At 39.3% G+C, this 23,239-nt stretch overlaps 1 protein-coding gene across 1 annotated transcript in view; it reads right to left on the bottom strand.

Annotated features, from left to right (window-relative positions):
- Window positions 1–16,978, bottom strand: part of LOC127652718 (coronin-2B-like) — a 71,978-nt gene extending 55,000 nt beyond the window's left edge. Inside the window, exon 1 of the mRNA XM_052139048.1 lies at window positions 16,854–16,978. Coding sequence (XP_051995008.1) covers window positions 16,854–16,940 — 87 coding nt within the window. The 5' untranslated portion in view covers window positions 16,941–16,978. The remainder of the gene's footprint in view (window positions 1–16,853) is intronic.
- Window positions 16,979–23,239: the final 6,261 nt, after the last annotated feature.

Below are 23,239 nucleotides of genomic sequence, written 5' to 3'. Positions count from 1 at the left end.
CCAAACCTTTGTTAGGAATTCATAAGAGAAGTCAATCATTGTTAAGATGTATAATGAGATTTTACAGGACCCCCCTAGGAACACTACAATATGTACATGGGTGGAGCAATACAGACCATAATCACCTCTGCTGCACCACCTATACACATACACTCAAAACCTACTATTAAAATATACAGGTGTCAGTGCAGAAATATACAGCATTTAATATTTTGGCTTTTATCATGATTCATATATCAACAAAATAAAAAAGCTGCTGAGGTTTTTGAAATTTGGTTGATTAGATATGGAATAACCCCAATTTATACAGTATATAATATCATACCATGACACAAAATTACCATGAACATAAAACCCATTGTTTAAAACTGGTAGTAATATTTGTCACAAATGTGTTCAAATTTCAAAAGGTAGGGTCTCCTCCTTTCTAATTACAAACCATTTTGGATTCTGTTTACACCTGATCGTCTGAAACTGATTTTAATGCTTGGTGTAAACACATCCATATACTCACATCTCTGTTGAGAAAAAAGAAAGAGAAAAACTCCCACCCACTCTGAGCATGAAGTCACCTCTGAATATGGAGTACAGTTATGCTAATGTGTCTTACACCTGTGAGTCTAACTGTCATCCTACCCACGCAATGTTCTCTCATTCACTCAAAAATCACCACTAAGTGTGCTCATGCAGATTCTATATGTGAAACAATATTGCTTTCCTGTAGGGCTGGGTACTGATACAGATTTCTTGATTAGATTTGATTCCAAATCACAAGCTCTTTATTTTGGCACCAAGACATTAGCAGCAGATACTTCATGTCCTGTAAGTTGTGAAGTGTATGAGCATATGAATGGCCAGACCCAGGGTTTCCCAGCAGAACATTGCTTAGAGCATCACACTCCCTCCACCGGCTTGTCGTCTTCCCACAGTGCATCCTGGTGCCATCACTTCCCCAGGTAAACAGCACAGACATACACGGCTGTCCACTTGAAAAGAAAACGGGACTCATCGGACTAGGCAACCTTCTTCCACTGCTCCAAGGTCTAGTTCCCATTCTCACGTGCCCATTGTCGGTGGTTTTGACAGTGGACAGGGGTCACCATAGGCACTCTGACCGGTCTGTGACTACGCAGCCCCATACGCAGCAGGGTGCGATGCACTGTGTATTGTAACTAGGGTTGAAACGGTATGAGATTTTCACGGTATGATAACCGTCTCAGAAAATATCACGGTTTCACGGTATACAGTATTTCTATTAACAGTGAAAACAGAAGGGTTATTTTATGTATTTATTTTTGAGCAAACACTTTATTAAAATAGAAACTTGAAACCATTTATTTTATTGAAGTAGATGTAAAAATATGTCTCCCTTTTGAAAAATAAATAGAAAAAATAAGCAAACAGAATTATAAACATGATAAAAAAATTGCATGTAACTATAACATGTTATATAACTAAAGCATAGTAGTTAATATGTTAAATGAACTACTAAATGAAAAATAACATCAGCTGTGTGAGCTTTTAAAGTAATGTTTTATGATTATTAACAGTTAACATATACTGTAGATGCACGACAGTGAGGCCAGACTGCTCCTGTCTGTACCTTTAACTCAGTGGTTCTCAACTGGTTTTGCTTCAGGACAGATTTTACATTGGAAATCAAGTGTCGACCTGCCATAGATTAAACATAACCTGTATTTAATGTATCCTGGGTCGCATTTCCTTTTATGTTGCATAGTTTTGTTCATGGTTTTCCAGTACAAGGACTTGCATCAAGTGACATTATTTTTGTTGTTGATGTCAACAACAAAATATACATGAAGTTGTCTCTCCCCCTTTTAAAAATGGAAAAATATATTTACATATATGAGCCCATTATTATCCCGTTTGTTACCTAATATTACATATTTATACACATATTACACAGAAGGAAAGGCTCCTCATTACCATGGTTAGCTCAGTGTGCTTGTCTTAAATAATAGTAATAATAATAATAAATTAATGTATGTATGAAAAATAAATACTAGCTTATAAATACACATCTTGAAGTTTAACTAAAACTGCCACTGTTGATATAAAATGAGGTCTAATAGATTCTACCTTTAGATTATTTCATATGAAACTAACATTTTGTCAAAATATAACAGTTACTTTTACTCATGTAAAATCCTGAAACTAATTTGTAAAGGTGATGTGTGTAATTATTAATATTTTTAACTATTTTGGTAAAGGAGCCCACATTGGGCTTTAAGTAGTGCACAGGGTTCTGCATTGATTTGGTTTTTGTATCTTTTAAGCCCAGAAATAGTTGTGTACTCAATTTTCTAAAGTGCATCTGTGACTAATGGGACTATTCTGCAATTGCCTAAAGTATTGTATTGCTCTACAAAGATAGATACTTTTTTATTAGGCATTAAAAACTGAATAAAGGCGGAGATTATACATTTATTTTGCCATCTCTACTTCCCTGTTAATTTATTATTCAGTTTTAATAATAATAATAATAATAAAAAAAAGAAATTTATAGAACTTTTAATGTTAATTTGTGTTACTTTGCACAAATAAAAAATACATTTACATATTTGTCTCAGGCTTGCTTTTGCTTGCATGTCAGTGATTACCCCTCCGTGTCAATGATGCCGAGATCTTCTTTTATATTTAATTTAATCACTGAAAAGGTTTACCTACAAAATTAGTAAGTTGACGAGTCTGACAGGCAGACAAGCAATAAAGGAGATGCGCATGTGAAATTCTCCGTCCGTTTGCATTTTTTTCTCAATACAGTAGATAAGCAAATGTATATGGTATGAAAACCATAAATTTTCAAACCGTGGTAGGCCTATACCGTGAAACCGGTATACCGCTGCAACCCTAATTGTAACACATTTGTGGTTTGTCCCTCCTCGGACCAATGTTGGTAGGTACTCACCACTGCTGACCGGGAGCACCCCACAAGACTTACTGTTTCAGAGATGCTCTGACCCAGTCATCTGGCCATAACAATTTGGCCCTTTTCAAAGTCGCTCAGGTCTTTACTTCTGCACATCTCCCCAGCATTCATCACGTTTACTACAAGAACTGATTGTTCGCTTACCAATTAATCTACCCAGACCTTGACATGTGGCCTTGTTAGGAGATGATCAACGTTATTCGCTTCACCTGTGAGTGGTCATAATGTTTTGACTCAGTGTATATTATATTATAGGACTCGAGTGGCTTCTTTACCTCATCTGTGCCATTTGGGATTAGAATGTTTCTTTTATTTTTGATCAAAAACTGACTGTAAAGAACAAAATGGATAATAAAAGAGAAATTATTAAATTACACATGGACTGTGTTGATCCCATCTTTGGACACACATTACACAGAACGATTCAAACCAATATTTAACCCTCTGGGGTCGACAGATGGCCGGCGCGTCCTGCTGGATTTTTTTCATCATTACAGTGGAAACAACATAAAATTCTCTGTCATTTTTGGCCATACAGAGAAGTCTAAGACATCATTAGATTCTATAAAGGGTCTACTTTTATTTGTGTACACTCACAATATATTTGTGTAATACTCACAAATCTGTATGAAACAAAGTGATGTAGAGTTTCTCCTGGCTCAGCTAATTATCCCTAATGTGATCACACCCACAGGCAGAGGGCGCTATTCATACAGTAATGTGCTGAGGTAATCAATGCAAATGGTAAACGCCTACGACTGTGCCTTAACCCTCTGGGGTCGACGGACGCGCCGGCACGTCCTGCTGGATATTTTCGTCATTACAGCTGAAGCAATTAAAATACTCCGTCATTTTTGGGTAAAAGATAAGTGTAAGGCATCATTAGAGACTATAAAGGGTCTACTTTTATTTGTGTACACTCACAATAACAACAAAATCTTGTGCTTTTGTAAAATAAAGAAAATAAAAAGGGTGAGCTGTAAGCAGTCTCTGTCTCCACGAGCATATTTCAGAAACACATCACTAAAATGAACTGAAATTCCGCAAATACTAATCACACAAACATGAAACATATGTCTAAAGAAAGCATAAAATGTCTCCTTTTTAAATAAAACAATTAAAATTTAAAACAAATATTCTCCTGCAATGCAATCTGTTTGAAACCGGTCCATCTAATTATCTGTAATGTGATCACACCCACCAGCAGAGCATGCCATTCATACGCTAATGTGCTGTCATGATCAACGCAAATGTACACGCCCCCACTGTGAGGTTTGATTAAAACATATTTCATTCATTTTTCTGAGCATTTGTGATGAAACACAGGCGAGGAATCTCCTGGATAGTAAGGAAGAGTTAACATTTTCCTCAGAAGAAGAGCGGGACTCTGATGAACATTTGTATTTTTAACTTGATCCAGCCGAGGATAACATTTCGGACGAGTAAGTCATTTAGTTTTCATTAGCTGACATGCTATTTTATATAAACATGTACATATTTTACTAGTGTGACTGTTTCCAGAAAATTTGAAATATATCCTAATAAGCAAGTTTATTTGTAAATGTTGTTTAGGCTAAAGCAGGTATTTCAATTGTATGCTGTATAATATAAATATGATATGTAATATGATACAAAAATAATATGAATGTTTAGATTATATTTTATCTAGTGTTTATAATGCCTCATTATCATCAACGAAGCTTGTGCTTGCAAATATGTGTTCAGGTTAAATGAGTAAAATGCACTTTAAATATGCCCATATTAGAAATTCAGCATATTATAACGATTTCTGAAAAAAGATAAAAAATTATACAGACAAAATTGAAATGCGGGACACTGCTTATGACTTGCGGGACGCGGGACAAAGCTTCCAATTTCGGGACTGTCCCGCAAAATGCATCAGACATGCTTGTGTCGCGTCTCGGGTGTGTTGTGTCATAAAAATAAAATGTTTAGGTCACAGTGTCAAGTTAAATATAGTTTAATACTCAATCTTTAAACACATATTGAGATCCCTTAGTTCACATTTGAACCCTTAGTAACGCATATCTGCGTTGTTTCTTCACTCTATAAACTGTGTGTTGCTCACAAAGCTGAAATTTCACTTACTGCCCTCTGGAGTATACAGGTGGTACTACAAGCATGTGATTAAATGCGTTCATTTTTTTAACATGTTATTTTTTGTATAATTAATTGTGCGTTATTAACGCGTTAACTCGACAGCCCTAATTTAAATAGAAAACTGATCTTTTAAATTGTAAAAAGAGTTCAGAATATCAATGTTGTTTCTGTATTTTGGATCAAATAAATCCAGTCTTGGTGAGCAGAAGAGACTTCTTTTAACGGTAGTGTAGGTCTAAAATTAAGTAAAGTCTTTATGTACAGAAAATATATAGTCAGATTACTTCTTTTAACTTAAAACTTGATTTGGATCATTAAGTCTCCTCACATTCATTCTCTATCCCTCATTGATAGGCCCAGGGGAGGGTCTTTTGTCTCTCATGTGTGAATTACAATGAATATTCATGATCATTCACGCCTCCTCGCATATTACCTTTCAACACTAAAATTGTCTTACAAAAGATAAATTACTACATTGTTTTGTATGAATGAGTGATCAGGATGGTTTTCACATCATTTTGTAACAAAAACTCTAGGCTACAAGATCCATACAAGATTCTCAAAATTATAGTGGACATATGTTTAGTATGTGTTATATGACCTTATTTCAGTGACTTAAAATTTTAGTTTTTTTCAAAAACCATGCATAAACATTATTTTCTAAAAAATAGAAACCTGTACACACATGTTGCTCTCATATTATTGTAGCCCAGTTTGTGCTGAATACAGTGTTATCAGACATTAGCCATTAATATATTAAAAAGCAACTGAAAAAAGCACAAATGTCAAGGCATGTCAAAACTTCCCCAGGGCCCAAAATACCCCCAGAGGGTTAAAACATCTAATTCATTCACTTTTCTGCGCATTTGGAATATTGCATGATACACAGGTTAGGAAATAGCTAAATATGATATGTATTATGATATAAAAATAATATTAATCTTTAGGTTATATTTTAACTAGTGTTTATGCTGCCTCATCATCAACGAAGCTTGTGCTTGCAAATATGTGTTCTGGTGTAAATGTGTAAAATGTGATGTAAATATGCCCATATTAGAAAATCAGCATATTATAATGATTTCTGAAGGATCGTGTGACACTGAAGACTAGAGTAATGATGCTGAAAATTCAGCTTTGATCACAAATTACATTTTACAATATATTAAAATATAAAACAGTTCTTTTAAATTGTAAAAAGTAATGTCAAGTCATGTCAAAACTTCTCCAGGGCCCAAAACACCCTCAGACCCTATAGGCTCTCAACACACGGTGAAAGGATCTATGAACTTTTGAACTGCTGAATGTCTGCCAATATACAACTCAATCACTGGTGAGTGAAATCTGAACATTTACCAGCCAGTGGCTAATCATAGACATTTTTAGTTGCATAGTGCAAAATTTGTTCTCATATACAAGTGATGATCGTAAAGAAAGAAATATCAATATTCTTTTGTTAACAATTCATAAAACATATCCATCATGACTGGTAAACATAATTCAACATTTACAGCAACACAAGAATTAGTTAGAGCAAAATCCCCAGTGTTAAATTAACACTCCTGTTGTTCATTGGGTCTCACCCACTGCTGTTAAAAAGCAGTGTTGAAACTACAATTTGTAGTGCTGAATGTTGAATTGACCAAACAGATAATTAAATAAAGTAGGTACACTCTCCAAGCTATGATTGGTTGTTAATAATGACACCTGGCATTAACAACAGCATCTACTGAAGGAAAGGGGGAGGAACAACAAGAACAGGAAAACAAACCAGCAGACATCACAACAATTGATTCCAGCCTGATCTCATTAACATTACATGACCGTTTTTGCAAAACAATATGATGTGCCTTCTTACATATTTGGCTGCAATTTCCCAGTGAATTGTCCAGTGGGGGCACCAAGAGTGAGTGAAATGGTTTCATAATCAGACAACGTTTTTAAGATGAATATTAGATTGAGGTTTTAATGAGTAAAACATAACTCTTGAATCTAAAACATCAACCTAAAACTAACCAATAGTGATCTAAAATCAAATGAGATGTAGACACAAAACAGACATCCTTACCCTTAAACAATGCCAAAACCTAACCGACAGTGTCCAAAAACAAAATAAAAACTGAAAAGCACATTTTCTGAAGCAAGCACATAAACTTGTGTCGCTTCTATGACACTTGTCTCATGTGTCTCACGCTTGAGTGCTTGACTGGTCTTGAGCCGTATTCTTCCAAGTATAAAATCTAACACTCAGTCAGGTGAGCTACAGCAGAAGTAATCACACTGGCATAAGTGTGTAAATGATGCGTTATATTAAAAGAGTTTCGATTTCATAACATACAACATGTCTGCGCAATAGTGAGAAAAATACAGCAAGTATTAACAAAGTCATAATCAGCCATTGCAGAAAAATGCACAGATGTTTAGCACCTCTATTGTTAATTTTATCAGGAAACTGGGACGATACTTAGCATTTGGCACGTATAAGTTAGTTTGCAAAAATTTCGTTATAGTAACGTTCATTCTATGAGACAAGGTTCCGTATATCAGGTGTGCATTTAGAGTCATTTTACAATGGCTTTGAAAAAAAATTATAAACATTAATGCATATTGAATAGACCTCAATATAACAGCAGACTAGAGAAAAAAAAGAATACAGAATGCAAAAAAAAAAAATAAATAATTGTTGATGAATTATGCCCCATTCATAAACACTGATGTGGGCTTAAAGCAGTGGTTCTCAACATGTGGGGGGCGCCCCGTAGTGGGGGCGTGGCGGTATCACAAGGGGGGTTGCGGAAGACTGACCCATCCTCAAATCTCATTCACTTACATTCAACAAAAATAGTGAAAAAACTCATAAGAACCAATGTGCACAATTTATATTCCTCTACCTTTTCTCCAGACTTGTTTAAACTTTTGCCTGACACCGCAACGCATCCTGCATGTGCAGCTCTTGATAGCCCAAAGCGTTGACATCAGGTGCACTCATGTAAACAAGGTCATTCTTGCATGCATCCCAGTTGCAAATGAGTAACAAGGTGAATTAACATTTAAATGTTCCTCACTATCATATGGCTTCAGTAGAATTGAAATCGAAGGCCCGGAAGTGTTTCTTGATTCAAAGGGGGCCTGACCTGAAAGAATTTAGAACCACTGGCTTAAAGGGAACATAGTGGTACAGCAGTCAGTTGTGGCTAAAACGAGATACTGTAATATTACTTACTACATGCAAGACAGTTAGAAAAAACATATATTTAAATATAAAATATATTCACTGATGTAAAACATCACATGACAAAAAAATATGCTCATTTACAAAAATTATTTGCTATTCTCTTTCAAACTCATGTGAAGCTTGGTGTTATGGATGTGGGAAGCAGGAGAAGGCAGACGGGTGGTTTGGATCCAAAAGCGGTTTAAAACTAACTTTAACACAAGAGAACACACAGCTGGAAGAACAAACACGAAGGGCAGGAAACAAGGGCAAAGGCACGACAAGAAACCATACAACGAACGACAAGGGAAAAGGAAAACAACAGGGTTTAAATACACAGACACAAAGACTAAACGAGACACAGGTGAGAACAATGATGGCAGTGATGAGATCAGGGAATTGTGGGAAGTGTAGTTTTTAGACAGACAAGTGAAACACGGGGCAGACAACACGGGAACGTAACATAATCCCCCCTCAAAAGGACCGTATTCCAGACGGTCCTAACAAACAAAAAAAAATAGCAAAAATAAGCAAATGTTCAAGGAGAGAGGGGCTAGAAAAGGGGGAAAACAGACAGACCAAAGGGGGCACAAGGGACACAGAGACAAAACAAGGAGGCACAAGGGGCAATCAGGCAGTCCATGGAGGCACAAGGGACACTGAGACAGTCCAAGGGGGCACAAGGGAAAATTTGGCGGTCCACGGAGGCACAAGGGGTGGACAGGCAGACCAGGGAGGCCGAGAGGGCAGACAGGCAGTCCACGGAGGCGCAAGGGTCAGACAGTTAGACCAGGGAGGCCGAGGGGGCAGGCAGGCAGTCTATGGGGATGTGAGACGGGGCCAGGGTCAGGTGGCCTGGGGGGTGTCCACTGGGTAGGGACAGGTTTAGGAGGCCAGGGAGGTGGCCTCAAGGCAAGGCCCAGTTCAGGGGGCCTGGGAGGAGGAGTGGCCACTGGGGGAGCCAAGGAGGACTTCTGAGGCGGAGCAGTCGAAGACTTGGGTGGCGGCGCCGTGGAAGGCGTAGGCGGTGAAGGCACGGAAGGTGGAGCTGAGGGAGCCATTGGAGGCAGATCCGAGAGAGGTTCAGGAGTCGGAGCCGGGAGAGGCTCAGGAGACTCCGGAGGCGGAGCCGAGGAAGGTGGCACCGTAGGAGGGTCTAGAGGCGAAGCCCTGGAAGGCTCTGGAGGCGGAGCCGATGGAGGTGGCGCCGTAGGAGGCTCTGGAGGCGGAGGCCTGGAAGGCTCTGGAGGCGGAGCCGAGGGAGACTCAGGGGGCGGAGTCGAGGGAGACTCAGGGGGCGGAGCAGAGGGTGGCGGAACCATGGAAAACTATGGAGGCTCAGGGGGAGGAGCCGAGGAAGGCTCAGGAGGCGGAGGCCGAGGAAGGTGGCGCCGTAGGAGGCTCTAGAGGAGAAGCCCTGGAAGGCTCTCTAGGCGGAGCCGAGGGAGGTGGCGCCGTAGGAGTCTTTAGAGGCGGATGCATGGGAGGCTCGAGAGGCGGAGCCCTGGGAGGCTCGGGAGGAGGAGCCCTGGAAGGCTCGAGGGGCGCTGGCTCTTGGACGGTCATGGCTACTGGCGCTGGCTCAGGGACGGTCGAGGCTACAGGCGCTGGCTCAGGGACGGTCGAGGCTACAGGCGCTGGCTCAGGGACGGTCGAGGCTACAGGCGCTGGCTCAGGGACGGTCGAGGCTACAGGCGCTGGCTCACTGACGTTTGAGGCTTCAGGCTCTGGCTGGTTAACCGTGGTATGCGTGAGCTTGGGACTGCTGGACACTGAGGGCAGAGCCACGGGGGGTTCTGGGGACGGAGCTGCGGGAGGCGGAGGCTGGAGAGCAGAGGACTTTCCCCTTCTCTTCCTCCGGACGGATGACACTGGCGCCGCTGGAACGCTGTGCGTGGTTGGCGTGGCGTCAGGCTCGCTGACCATGGCTGACGTGGACTCAGGCTCGCTGACCGGGGCAGGCGTGGGCTGGGAGGCGGAAGCCCTCCTTCTCTTCCTCCTCCGAGCGGACGAAGTTGGCCGTGCTGGCTCGTTGACAGCGACAGGCGTGGGGGTTTGCTCACTGACCGGAGGGGCTGGCGTGACAGAAAGCACTAGGAATGACTGTAGAGTCACCACCGTGGGTGGAGAGGTAGGGTCCTCCTCAACGATGCCCACGGTGAACGGTGAGCCACAGACCAGCAACTTCGCCTCCAGGAAGTCGTGGAGAGTCCAGCCGCGCGTCGCCTGTGGCAACCGCTCCTTCAGTGAAGCGTTTAAATTGCCCCTGAAGAAGACCACCAAGGCTGAGTCCGGGAAGTCTGAGATACTCGCCAGGTTCAGGAAGTCGCGGATGTGGTCTTCTATAGGGCGGTCTTCTTGCCTTAGGCAGAGCAGGTGGTAGTTAGCTCGCTGAACCGCTGGATCCATTGTTTGGTCGTTCGTTCTGTTATGGATGTGGGAAACAGGAGAAGGCAGACGGGTGGTTTGGATCCAAAAGCGGTTTAAAACTAACTTTAACACAAAAGAACACACAGCTGGAAGAACAAACATGAAGGGCAGGAAACAAGGGCAAAGGCACGACAAGAAAGGAAAAGGAAAACAACAGGGTTTAAATACACAGACACAATGAAGACTAAACGAGACACAGGTGAGAACAATGATGGCAGTGATGAGATCAGGGAATTGTGGGAAGTGTAGTTTTTAGACAGACAAGTGAAACACGGGGCAGACAACAAGGAAAACGTGAAACGGAATGTGATCAGTGACGAGTGAAACAGAAAACACGGGGCAGACAACACGGGAACGTAACACTTGGCTTTTGTACTATTTAAGCACACCTGAAAGAAATGCTCATTTTCAAAACAACTCTAAAATGAAAAAAAAAAAAAGTATGGTGTATTTATGAGTTATATCTAAAGAAATGCACCAAAAAATTTAAAGTGACCATGGAAACATACCTGATGCTTTGGCAGAAAACCACATTATGAGGCCAATCTACTGATCTACTGATTCACAGCAAAGTTTTTCTTGTGCGGTTGCTAGGGAATGCTTGCACAAAGGCAGTCCTAAACTAAATTTAGGCTCATCTGATTGGCTTGCAATAAAAATAACACTCAAGTGACAAGATTTAAAGTGGGCTTAATGGGTGCACTTACAAATAAGCTTTATACCTCCCTTTTGACAAGCACAAGCACATAACCAGTGATGTGCAAACTCATAATGCACAAACATGCACGCACGCAGGCACGCACACACACACACACACACACTACATAGAAAGCCTTCTCACAATATCCCCAAAAAAACTCACTGCACATACATTGATGTACCAGAATGGTGCTCAGTTAATGATGTGCTGTACTGGTAACAATAATTATCCAACATATAGCAGCACACATCCTCTTTTAACATGCACTGCCCTAGAGAATCAAGAGTAGCTCTCCAATGGTCATAAAGCACACTGATATCTGCCAGCCTGTATATTGATTTTTTGGAGGGAATTTAACTCACGAGTCCACAATTATTGTTGAATATGATGCCTGCTGGCATATTTTTTCTGACTAAAGTCTGTCCCAAGGCAAAATATATGCTAAACTATAAACAAAAGCATGAGGGCACATGTGTTGACCTTAAACCCTAAGAGACACAATAATCCCAAACCCTTCTTCCAGTTTTCCATCCATTTGTCCCTCTTTCTTTCCCATGCATATGAAAGAGACTACTGTGCATACTGTTTCTGCTGTTTTTTTATGCCTCCATTAACTTTTCTCCTCTCTGTAAAGATATACACTCACCTAAAGGATTATTAGGAACACCTGTTCAATTTCTCATTAATGCGATTATCTAATCAACCAATCACATGGCAGTTGCTTCAATGCATTTAGGGGTGTGGTCCTGGTCAAGACAATCTCCTGAACTCCAAACTGAATGTCAGAATGGGAAAGAAAGGTGATTTAAGCAATTTTGAGCATGGCATGGTTGTTGGTGCCAGACGGGCCGGTCTGAGTATTTCACAATCTGCTCAGTTACTGGGATTTTCACACGCAACCATTTCTAGGGTTTACAAAGAATGGTGTGAAAAGGAAAAACATCCAGTATGCGGCAGTCCTGTGGGCTGAAAATGCCTTGTTGATGCTAGAGGTCAGAGGTGAATGGGCCGACTGATTCAAGCTGATAGAAGAGCAACTTTGCCTGAAATAACCACTCGTTACAACCGAGGTATGCAGCAAAGCATTTGTGAAGCCACAACACGCACAACCTTGAGGCGGATGGGCTACAACAGCAGAAGACCCCACCGGGTACCACTCATCTCCACTACAAATAGGAAAAAGAGGCTACAATTTGCAAGAGCTCACCAAAATTGGACAGTTGAAGACTGGAAAAATGTTGCCTGGTCTGATGAGTCTCGATTTCTGTTGAGACATTCAGATGGTAGAGTCAGAATTTGGCGTAAACAGAATGAGAACATGGATCCATCATGCCTTGTTACCACTGTGCAGGCTGGTGGTGGTGGTGTAATGGTGTGGGGGATGTTTTCTTGGCACACTTTAGGCCCCTTAGTGCCAATTGGGCATCGTTTAAATGCCACGGCCTACCTGAGCATTGTTTCTGACCATGTCCATCCCTTTATGGCCACCATGTACCCATCCTCTGATGGCTACTTTCAGCAGGATAATGCAGCATGTCACAAAGCTTGAATCATTTCAAATTGGTTTCTTGAACATGACAATGAGTTCACTGTACTAAAATGGCCCACACAGTCACCAGATCTCAACCCAATAGAGCATCTTTGGGATGTGGTGGAACGGGAGCTTCGTGCCCTGGATGTGCATCCCACAAATCTCCATCAACTGCAAGATGCTATCCTATCAATATGGGCCAACATTTCTAAAGAATGCTTTCAGCACCTTGTTGAATCAATGCCACGTAGAATTAAGGCAGTTCTGAAGGTGAAAGGGGGTCAAACACAGTATTAGTATGGTGTTCCTAATAATCCTTTAGGTGAGTGTATGCAGCTTATATGTATGCATTTGAGTTTTTTAATGATAAAAAATACCTTAAATATGAGGAAAAAGAACATCCAAATTAGCTGGTTTTAAAGTCACAAATATTATTTAACATCACCGAATCAACCTGAATTAAAATTATAGCTAATTTTAAGAGTTATATCAGGTGAAAATAGAAACTTGTAAGTTGTAAAAATAGCAGGTCACCAGTTTTTACAGTGTAGTGTTAATAATAATGTTTCGAAAATACAATTATCCCACAAAAATATTTGTATCCAAATGGGGAGCTTTCCTAGATTGTCTGAAAGAGGTCTAATTTCTGTATATTTTCACACTTTTTCCTATTCCTTTTTTCTCCACTGGGTTAAAATACATGTTTTGTTTTTTGTTTTCTTTTCAATTTATAAAATGAGACAGGCCAGCTTCCTTTTGTATTAAGCAGGTTTATTGTATTTTCAAGCTTGAAAATCTATGAATGACATTGAAATATTTAAAACACACAGTGTCTTATTAGCAATTGTAATGTGCTAATGTGTGACAGGAAGTGTGATGTGGACAGCTGTTTTATAGTCCTGCAGTGAAGGATGCATCCTGCCCTGTTCATAAATGTCTAGACTCTGAGGTCAGAGAGGATTTCCTGCTGCCACACAGCTGTGTGGTCCGACATGAATGTATGAACACTCACCCTCACATACTGGATACAGACATGCTCTAGTCATCACAGTTGATTGGAATTGCTCTGTCTCTCACTGTTTAGCCATGTCAGCACATGCACACAAACACTCCAAGGTCACTTTGCTCTGTACAGTATCCATCACTTGAGTTCCCAACCACAGTCTTTCTTCCTCAACCCTCTCCACAAGAGGAAAACACACACACACGGACGCACGCATGCGTGCCCGCATGCACACCCACATCAGATCTCTGCAGTAAGCACCAGTAATTCAGCTGGTAATAACTGCAAATGTGGCAAATGACTGCATCATGGCAATTCATTTTTAAATGTATTTTGTGTTAGTGTCAGATTCAAATATGATACATATGTCTGATATCATTAAAGAGCTTCCAACTTTTAATTATAATCTTTCACAAGTTAACATTTTCAAGTAAAATGAATGAGATAAGGGTAAACATATTTGGCTTGCTGTCCATGATGGAGGGCTGGAGCATAAGTCTCAATTTTTCATTAATAATATAATTTAATAGAACCAGAGGTTAGGTTAGGGTGGTTGTCAGAGCAGTACTATAAGCTGTTTTTTTACATACCATTGCATTGTGACTGACATGATTAGATGAAAATAAATCTCAATATATAATTCTAATTTATGCAAACACATACACTAAGACCCTGAATATATCATTTATGAGCATCAATCATGGTACCCTGAACACATACAGTACGTACAGACATGTTGTCATATAAAGAATCACATTGTGTTCATCTCTTTAACCCTCTCTAGAACTATGTTTCCAAATTTACTGACTGAGGAAGAGTTTCACAGGTTCCTCAGTCTAAAAAAATAGTTTTGTGTGTGTGTGAATGTGTGTGAATGTTTGTTATTCTGATGGAGAGAGTGAGAATGGGTGAAACTGAGGAGGATTACAGAATTGCTAATGTTAGAGAGCTTGGTTTCCCCTATTTTAATCAATTAAATTAATTTAGCCAGTAGCACTCTCCAGGCTATCAGCTGTAACAATATGCCAACATGTACAAGTCAAACTTAAACAAACAAACAAACAAACAAGCTAAACAAATCAGGTGTTTTTCGGCATTTACATTTTTTTGGTGGATGCCAAAAAAAACGTAATTGCCACAGCAAAATAAATTATTTTCATGTCACGTTTTGTGCATCATAAGTGCAAAACAAGCATGATTGAAGTTGTGCTTTATGCGAGTGTCGCGTGATCTATCGCAGAACCACTTGCACATGGGATCCGTTCTGCGCTATCCTATCCTTGGGCTTTTCTCAATATCCATGCTCTAGAGATATATGGCAGAGTGGATCACTTGCGCAAGTCATCAGGCTTAACGCCGCAGACCACAAAAGTAATGCGACCCATGTAATATCTATAGAGAATATTCTAGTTTAAAGTACTATGAAGGAATGAAAGCGTTTCAAACGGCATTTTAAACAGCTCTGACGACGAAAAGGAGGCAACACCTCTTTTGTTTTTTTATTAAATAATTTTTCAGGGGGAATCTATTAGACTTTATTTTTATTACGGAGTGACTATTTGCACAAGGTTTAAATAGCACCAGCCTTCCTTCAATACTCCTTATAATTATAAAGAAAATTTTATTTTAAAAGTTGATTTCAGACCCAGTTCTACATGTTAAGCACCCTAAAATGGATGTTAAAGCACCCTTAATTGAATAATGTTGGTGCTTTATTCATTCTTAACTTTAACTACTGGAGCACCCCCACTAAATTCAGAAGCACCATGGAAGAACTATGGTTAACATAAAACTGTTGAATTCAAAATGTTCTAAATGCTCAGATGATCAAAAACAACTCCTATGTTAACATGAAATGCAACTAATTATGAAAAATATTAATTGCAATTATGTATTAAACAAACTTCGGACGTATGGATGATTGTGTACGTCAGCCACCACCAAAGACCATTTCTGACCAAGGAAAAACAATGTGGAAGCAAAATTACCAACACCGGTTCCACATTAATACTGCTTATTCCTTTTGCCTCTCCTCTCTCATATCTATCTCTCTCTCTCCATTGTTGATAACATGCTTCCACAACATAAATGAACAAATTGCTGCTCAGCACAAAAGTATTTCCAAAGTAAAAGAGAACGGCTCAGGCTGTATGCAGGACAGAATTGGATTAAGAGCTTCAGTTAGTAATCAGTCTGCTAAAGCCTAACACACACACACACGCGCGCACGCACGCACACGTGTAAACATGCATCATTCAGCCAAGACCCACTGCCCTACCTGGACAGTTACTCACAGAGACTGCCAGAAACCCACACACATACACACAAGTTTGCAATGCACAGCACATCATACATATACAGGATGCAGTACACCTGCATAGCAACTAGCGGTGAAATGGTTAAAATTTCTCACGGTTCGATTTGTATCACGGTTTTAGGGTCACAGTTTTGGTAATGAAAAGTCCTACATATTTTACGAGTTGGCTATTTCGTATGATTTCGTATGTTTTTATCACGCACAAATGCCTAATGTCTAATGCGGAAGCGCGAGTTTCGCGCACGAGGCATTAAGGACATGCTTATTAATATTATGCCTTTACCCAAAACTCTTATCTAAACCTAGCGGATCAGTAGAGTGTGCAAACATGTTAGGATGCTGTTGTGTGTGATAGAAGCAAGTAATTGTCATGTATTAGATGGAAACGATGTCCAGCCACGTAATTGGGTGTAGTGGCTATAGTGTGCAGTTGTACGATATCATACGAATTATCCAAATTTAGAAAAGTCATATGACTACTTACAATTTCACCGTGAGAGTGTGTAGGAACATCCCACTGCAGTGAATCTCAAACCCAGCAGCCCCTCCCAGCATCAGGCGCTCTAACGCACGCTCTTACACATGCTTACCTTTGTGACAGTCATGCAGAGAAGAGTCAGCTTGTGTTCCTGAAACGCTGAGTAAGACAGCAGGACACAGAGAGACTCACTGAGCATGTGTGTATGTGCAGCCTCCCCAAAACTAGAGTGAGAGATACAGGAGATTGTGAAAGAGAAAGAGAGATGGGTGTTTGAGAGAGAGCGAAAGAGAGAGAGAGAGGGGGGGGGGGAGGGTCTGGTCGCTGTCTCTTGCTAAGTAACCAAGCCTATCAGTGCAGCAGCTGCCCTTATCCCATAGTCAAGACACTGCAGTACAGTGAGCTCAGCATATTACTACCACTCCTCCCTGCCTATGGAGTGAAAACAGTCTTGAAACCTCCCACAAATGCACGCAACAGATCCATAGATGCACAAAGCAATCCACAAATGCACGCAACAGATCAGCAGATGCACACAACAATCAACAAATACTTGCAACTGATCCACACACACACACACCGATCCACAAATGCATGTAACAGATACACACACACACACACACAGTGATCCACAAATTCACGCAACAGATCCACATACAGTAATCCACAAATGCACACAAAAGATCCACACACACACACACACACACACACACACACACACACACAGTGATCCACAAATGCACTCGACACATCCACACATAATAATCCACAAATCCACACAACCAGTAGTGTAGTCAAGGGCATGTGCAGGCATGCGGCGTATGCCCACCTATCTTTCTTAGGATTTTGCATATGCCCACCTAAAATAAGTTCTGATACATATGGCCGCCAGAAAACGGCTAAGCTTTCAACCCGGAACTTTTGCAATCTACTAACACGATGCCACTGCACTGTCGAGCGAAGTGTACAGAGATTCTCTCTAAATGCACACGGAGCAACGAGAGGCAGGAGCGCAACTGAAGGCATGGGCAAGACAGACAGTCAAACTAAGCTGATCCACCAATCAGAAAGTTAATTTCTTATGTGATATAAGCAAATATCCAGTTTCAGTAAGGGACGTGACATTTCCAGTGTCTAATGCTGATGCACAAGCATCCCTGGAGTAACCATAATTTGCGCTGTAAATGTATTTCCCTGTTAAATGTAAATATATATATGTGCATTTAAATTTTACTTATGCAATTAAACTTGCACAGCATGTTTTTGCACCCGTGCTAGTTTTTGATGCTCTTTTCAGATGCTGGATACCTTCGTCCCTATACAGTAACATGTATATATTAAAATTTAATAATTATTAATAATATTTAAAAAAAATTTGAAGGTGGTCAGAGGTGCCTTTTTCTTGTGATATCAAATTTCAACTTATATTTCTAAGTAGGAAAACAATTTCACTATACACAGAAAACCACATTATAGTACACAAATAAAACAACCATTAATTCTTATGTAGGCTATTGTTATGCTTGAGCAGTGAGGAGATGCGGATCCAATTGCAGTTAGGACTTTTATTAAATAAACAAACAAGAAAACACAAAGGAACAACCCTCAATGGGGAAATAAAACATAAAATTGAAAACCAAAACACGATGAAAACAAACAGAGAACTCTGGCAGGGAACACATACCGGGATAACACCAAACAACGATAGACAAGGACTGAACAAAGAAACAGGGTATAAATACATAAACATGGGACAAAGGGGCCAATGAACAAACAGAACTCAAACAAGATAACAAGGTGATTAACAGAAGCAAAAGGCAAACTAATGAGGACAGGTGAAAACAATGACAGAAAACACGAACGCTAACAAAGAGACTATGGAGTTACATAAGGGACAAAAGTGAAAACTAAGGAATGCAAAAGTGACAAATGGCAAACAAAAGGGCAACAGTGAAACAAGACAGGGTATACGTAACAGCTATATATGGTAATAAAAGACAACGTGTTAAGTTAACGTGAACATTACTACACTTATATACAATGCTTAACAGTTTATTGCATATTATGTATGTATTAGTTTATTAATTAAGAGTTCTTAAAGTATTAACAATTTTCATAGTAGCCTAATGAATGGAACATTAATGACACCTATTAATTTAAATACATATTGTACACGTACTGTACACCATGCCAGCAAGAAACTTACATTGTGTTGGGACGTAGCTAACTACATGTTTGACACTACTAACTTAACTACATTTTTCAGTAGCTTGACAGTAGCTCAGCTGCTTTTAAAACAGAGTAGCTTTTCCAGTAGCAAAGTACTTTTTCCAGCAAGTCACGGTGTAGCATGTCCAAACGCTACATCATGTTGGTCAGATTACAACTAAAAGCCTTCCTTATTGTGTAGAAGCCAAAATTTAACCGGCAAAATGTCCGACGATCAGGCAGCATATTTCTGTCTGCTGATCAGAATCAGGCAGTGTCGTCTTCATCTTTTATAATGGCAGATCACAAAAAAAATTGTGAATTACCACCATCTACTGAGAGTTTATTACAGCTGACTTGGATCAGAAGAGATTGTCTGATGGTTAATAAAAGAACAACATTTTATTCTTCATTGAAACAAAGAATGTTTCAGACACTTTGTTCTTAATAGATCACACAACAGCATATTTACCTTTACTATAAATTCAATAATTAAAAAAGTTTTTATTGCCCTTTGAGGGATTTTGTTTCTGTTGTAAATATGTTTATTTCTCTTCTCATCATCTGTGCATTATTGGGAGCAGAGAGTGAATTATTATTATAATATTTATAAATATACAGTATATATTATTATAATAATTACTATCATAACTATTTGATTTCTCCATTTCTTAGCATTTAATTAACTATCATGTAAAATAAATAAAATGATTGGTAAAAGAAATAATTTATGGCATATATTATTATGCAACAATTTAGGATGACCATATGTCTTATTTTGGACCTGAACAAAGTGAAAAAATATTTGTAGAGCAACCTCTGTATGTGACCTGTAAAGCTGGCACTTGCATGTCAATGGCAAAAAAGTCAGAAAATACAATGAGCCCAGGTGAGGGGAGAAACAAGCCCTGAGTCATTATTCACATATTATCCACACTAAATATTATGTGACAAGAACAAAAAATGCCAACGCAAGGTTTGTCATAAAAATGTTATCTTTAGGGAAGTAGGCTACACCTGATCACAGCAGGACTGAAAAGTGAGAAGTATATTATAAAAATGTTTGTTTTTTGTTTTTATATTTTACTGTTGTATTTAATTTTATGAACATTATTAAATGTATTAATGTTACTATTCATAAAATGTATTTAATACATTTAATATATTTAATTAAACACATTACATTTTTAATTAATATATTAATTAATAAATGTCATTAGTGTAAATTTTGTTATTAATATTATTAGTTTGATATTAACATAAAAAAAAAAACATTGCCTCAATGTAGCTAGCTACTTTTAATTAATACCTTGTATTGTAGCTAACATTTTTCCAAAAGAGTAGCTTGACTGTAGCTTAACTACTTTAAATTATGAGTAGCTTGTCAAACTACTGATTCAAAGTAGCTTCCCCAACACTGAACTTACCCTGCTATACATTTTGTAAGTTCATGTGGGACTATAATTATATCAGTAATGTATAAATTTTTTAAATACCATTTTTTTTTCTTACACATTTTACATATGTAGCTGAATTTTAGAGACTGGGTGCATGTTTTATAATTTTTTGTAATACATTTTTTTCTACACCACTGCACACAAAAATCCACACGTGCTAACAAATACTTGTAACAGAATGTTTTCTATGGTCACAACACAATCCACAAAATACAGTAAATGCCAAGCCTTTTTCTATTGGTGTTGTGCCTCGAGAATGTGAATGTGTGTCCGTGAATGTGCTTTTGCCTTTATGGATCCTTTCGAGACTGTTGTTTCATTGAATTGATTCACAAATGTGCAAGCCTGGATTCAACACTGAGCAAGCCGATCTCCAATATACTGTAGGAGGATCGTCCTCTACATTTATTTGAAGCAAAGTGATGACCTGTGATAAAGGTCTATCCACCTCATTTTGCAACAAGCGGTCATATTTCGCGGTCGCCTGTGAAAGTTCCAGTGAAATTGGCTCATGGTAATAAATAATTATTAGGAGAATAACGCAGAAAATAGTGATGTGGGGTTATTGTCAATCACACAACCACAGGATGTACAGCCAAATAATATACTAATATGCATCTAATTAGAGGATTATTTTCTAACTACTGCAATTATATTAATTAGATCTTATAATTCTTGCTGTGTTTTAAGTGCACAAACTGCCGGGGCTCTATGACATGAGAGATGATGATAAAACCACCTTCTTGTTTTAAAAATTAAAGTGCCCTCTCTGCCTTATTTTTTTGGCCTTGTTGCAAGTCAAATTTTGGTTTTAAAAATAGGCAAAAAGAAACACATTTCTCCTGGAATTCTATTTTCTCCTAAAGTCTTTTGTTTTAGAGAGATGAAGACTATTCCACATGACTGTTTTGAAAAAAGAATCTCTAACCAGGATAGAGAGGGAACAGGACGGCCATAATGTCTTGATTAACATTATAGTTAATTAACATATTGAGATATTATTTTTAAGTAAATAGTAGCATTTGTGTACATTATTTTTTTATTTCTAATACCTTTATGTAACATCCATCCCATGCACAATTTTTGCCTAATGGTTGAGGCTTTTCAGACAGATAAACAGCAGCACAGGGCAGGGAAGAACAGTACAGCACAGTGAGCGAGAGTTTATTTTGAACAAGAGGGGCGAACAGATACGGGAATTAATGTGGGAGTACAATACCGAACTGATGTGGATTGATAGAAGAGGAGAGCCAGTCTGTGTGCACGATGGTGCGAGGAACAGGGCGGCAGGGAAAAAATAATGTTCAATGAAAAGTCAAAAGAAGATCACAATGTATGTAATTGTAACTTTATCTGATATTATTAATAAAACATAGGAATCCATTGCATGGGCATTTTTTGTCCCTATATAATGAATTTTGGAGATATTTTTGTCAAATTGGTGGATTTTTTGCCCCAAGTCCCTGTTAATTTCCAACAATATTGGCATTGTATCTTTCTAAGGTATTAAAAAAGTTTGATTTAGAAATTTAGTAGCAAGTAAACAAGATAACCCCACATATTTGTCAAACTACATTGTGTTTGACACAATGTATATAAATATGTATATAAATATACATATTTAAGCAATATCACTGCTGATTTAGGCCCATATAGCATGACTGCAAGTGTGAAATTGCTTACATACAACAGTTCAATGAACAAGTAAATGTAAATAAATTCAGAAAAACTGAGTACGGTCATAATAACGCATTTGTGCATGGAACTACTTTATTACGCAAATGATCATAATCTGCCGTTTCTGGTTCAAAACAAATGATGCATCCAAGCCTTCGTTAGTAACTAAAAAATGTCAATTCAGAAATAGTATCACGGCTTGTGCCGTTTCAAACAAGTTATTGGAAAAACAATGATGGATGGATGTGTGAGTGTGTGTGTGTGTGTGCCTGTGTGTAGAGAGAGAGAGACGGAGCATGTGCGATCACCAGAGCCACACCCAAGCAGAGATCCTGTCAGCTTTCTGAAGGTCAGCTTTCTCAGTGGTAAAATAGTCATCCAAGCGGGGTATTCCTCTCTATTTTGCGGTAGCCGGTGCACAAGAGACATTCACTATAGAAACAGCGATGTCCTCCGCCATTTTAAACAGTATGTTTCCAATGTGGAAACTCTGGTAAGAAGTAAGCACCTTGAGTTCTGTAAACAATCAGTCTGTTTTGGCTCTCATCTGTGATGAGCCGTAAAGCTGAAGTTGTTCGTTTAAAGCCATTTAAAGCTATTTCCTAGCTTTAGTAATGTAGTAGTAATAAGAGCGATCATGGAGCGCTGTTCTATGTAAACAATGATGTGGCGTGGGGACGCGGTCGTGTGTCGGTCTGTGGGAGAGAGAGAGAGCGGTAAGGCTTGTCACCTGGTTTATAATTAACCCTAACACATGTGTCTTGTTAAAGTGATGCGGAGGGAGACATAAAATGAACGCCGACTGTACAACAGGGGCACTCGACTACGGGAATTTTCACAGGGAGATAAAGTGCTTGTGTTGCTGCCCACCTCGAGCTCCAAATTACTCGCCAAGTGGCAAGGACCCTTTGAGGTCACACGACGAGTTGGAGATCTCGATTATGAGGTTAAGCGAACGGATAGAAGAGGGTCACGTCAAACCTACCACCTCAACCTCCTCAAACCACGGAGGGAGGCGCTACCTGTAGCCTTGGCAACAGTGGTTCCCGGAGAGGGCGGAGCTTTTGGAGGTATCTCCCAAAGCAAATTCATTCACCCCGGTCCCTTGCGGAGACCACCTCTCACTGTCGCAGCTGACAGATGTTGCGAGACTGCA

Source organism: Xyrauchen texanus, chromosome 2 (genome assembly GCF_025860055.1).
Source record: "Xyrauchen texanus isolate HMW12.3.18 chromosome 2, RBS_HiC_50CHRs, whole genome shotgun sequence".
Taxonomy (NCBI): domain Eukaryota; kingdom Metazoa; phylum Chordata; class Actinopteri; order Cypriniformes; family Catostomidae; genus Xyrauchen; species Xyrauchen texanus.
This window is presented reverse-complemented; position numbering and strand designations above follow the sequence as displayed.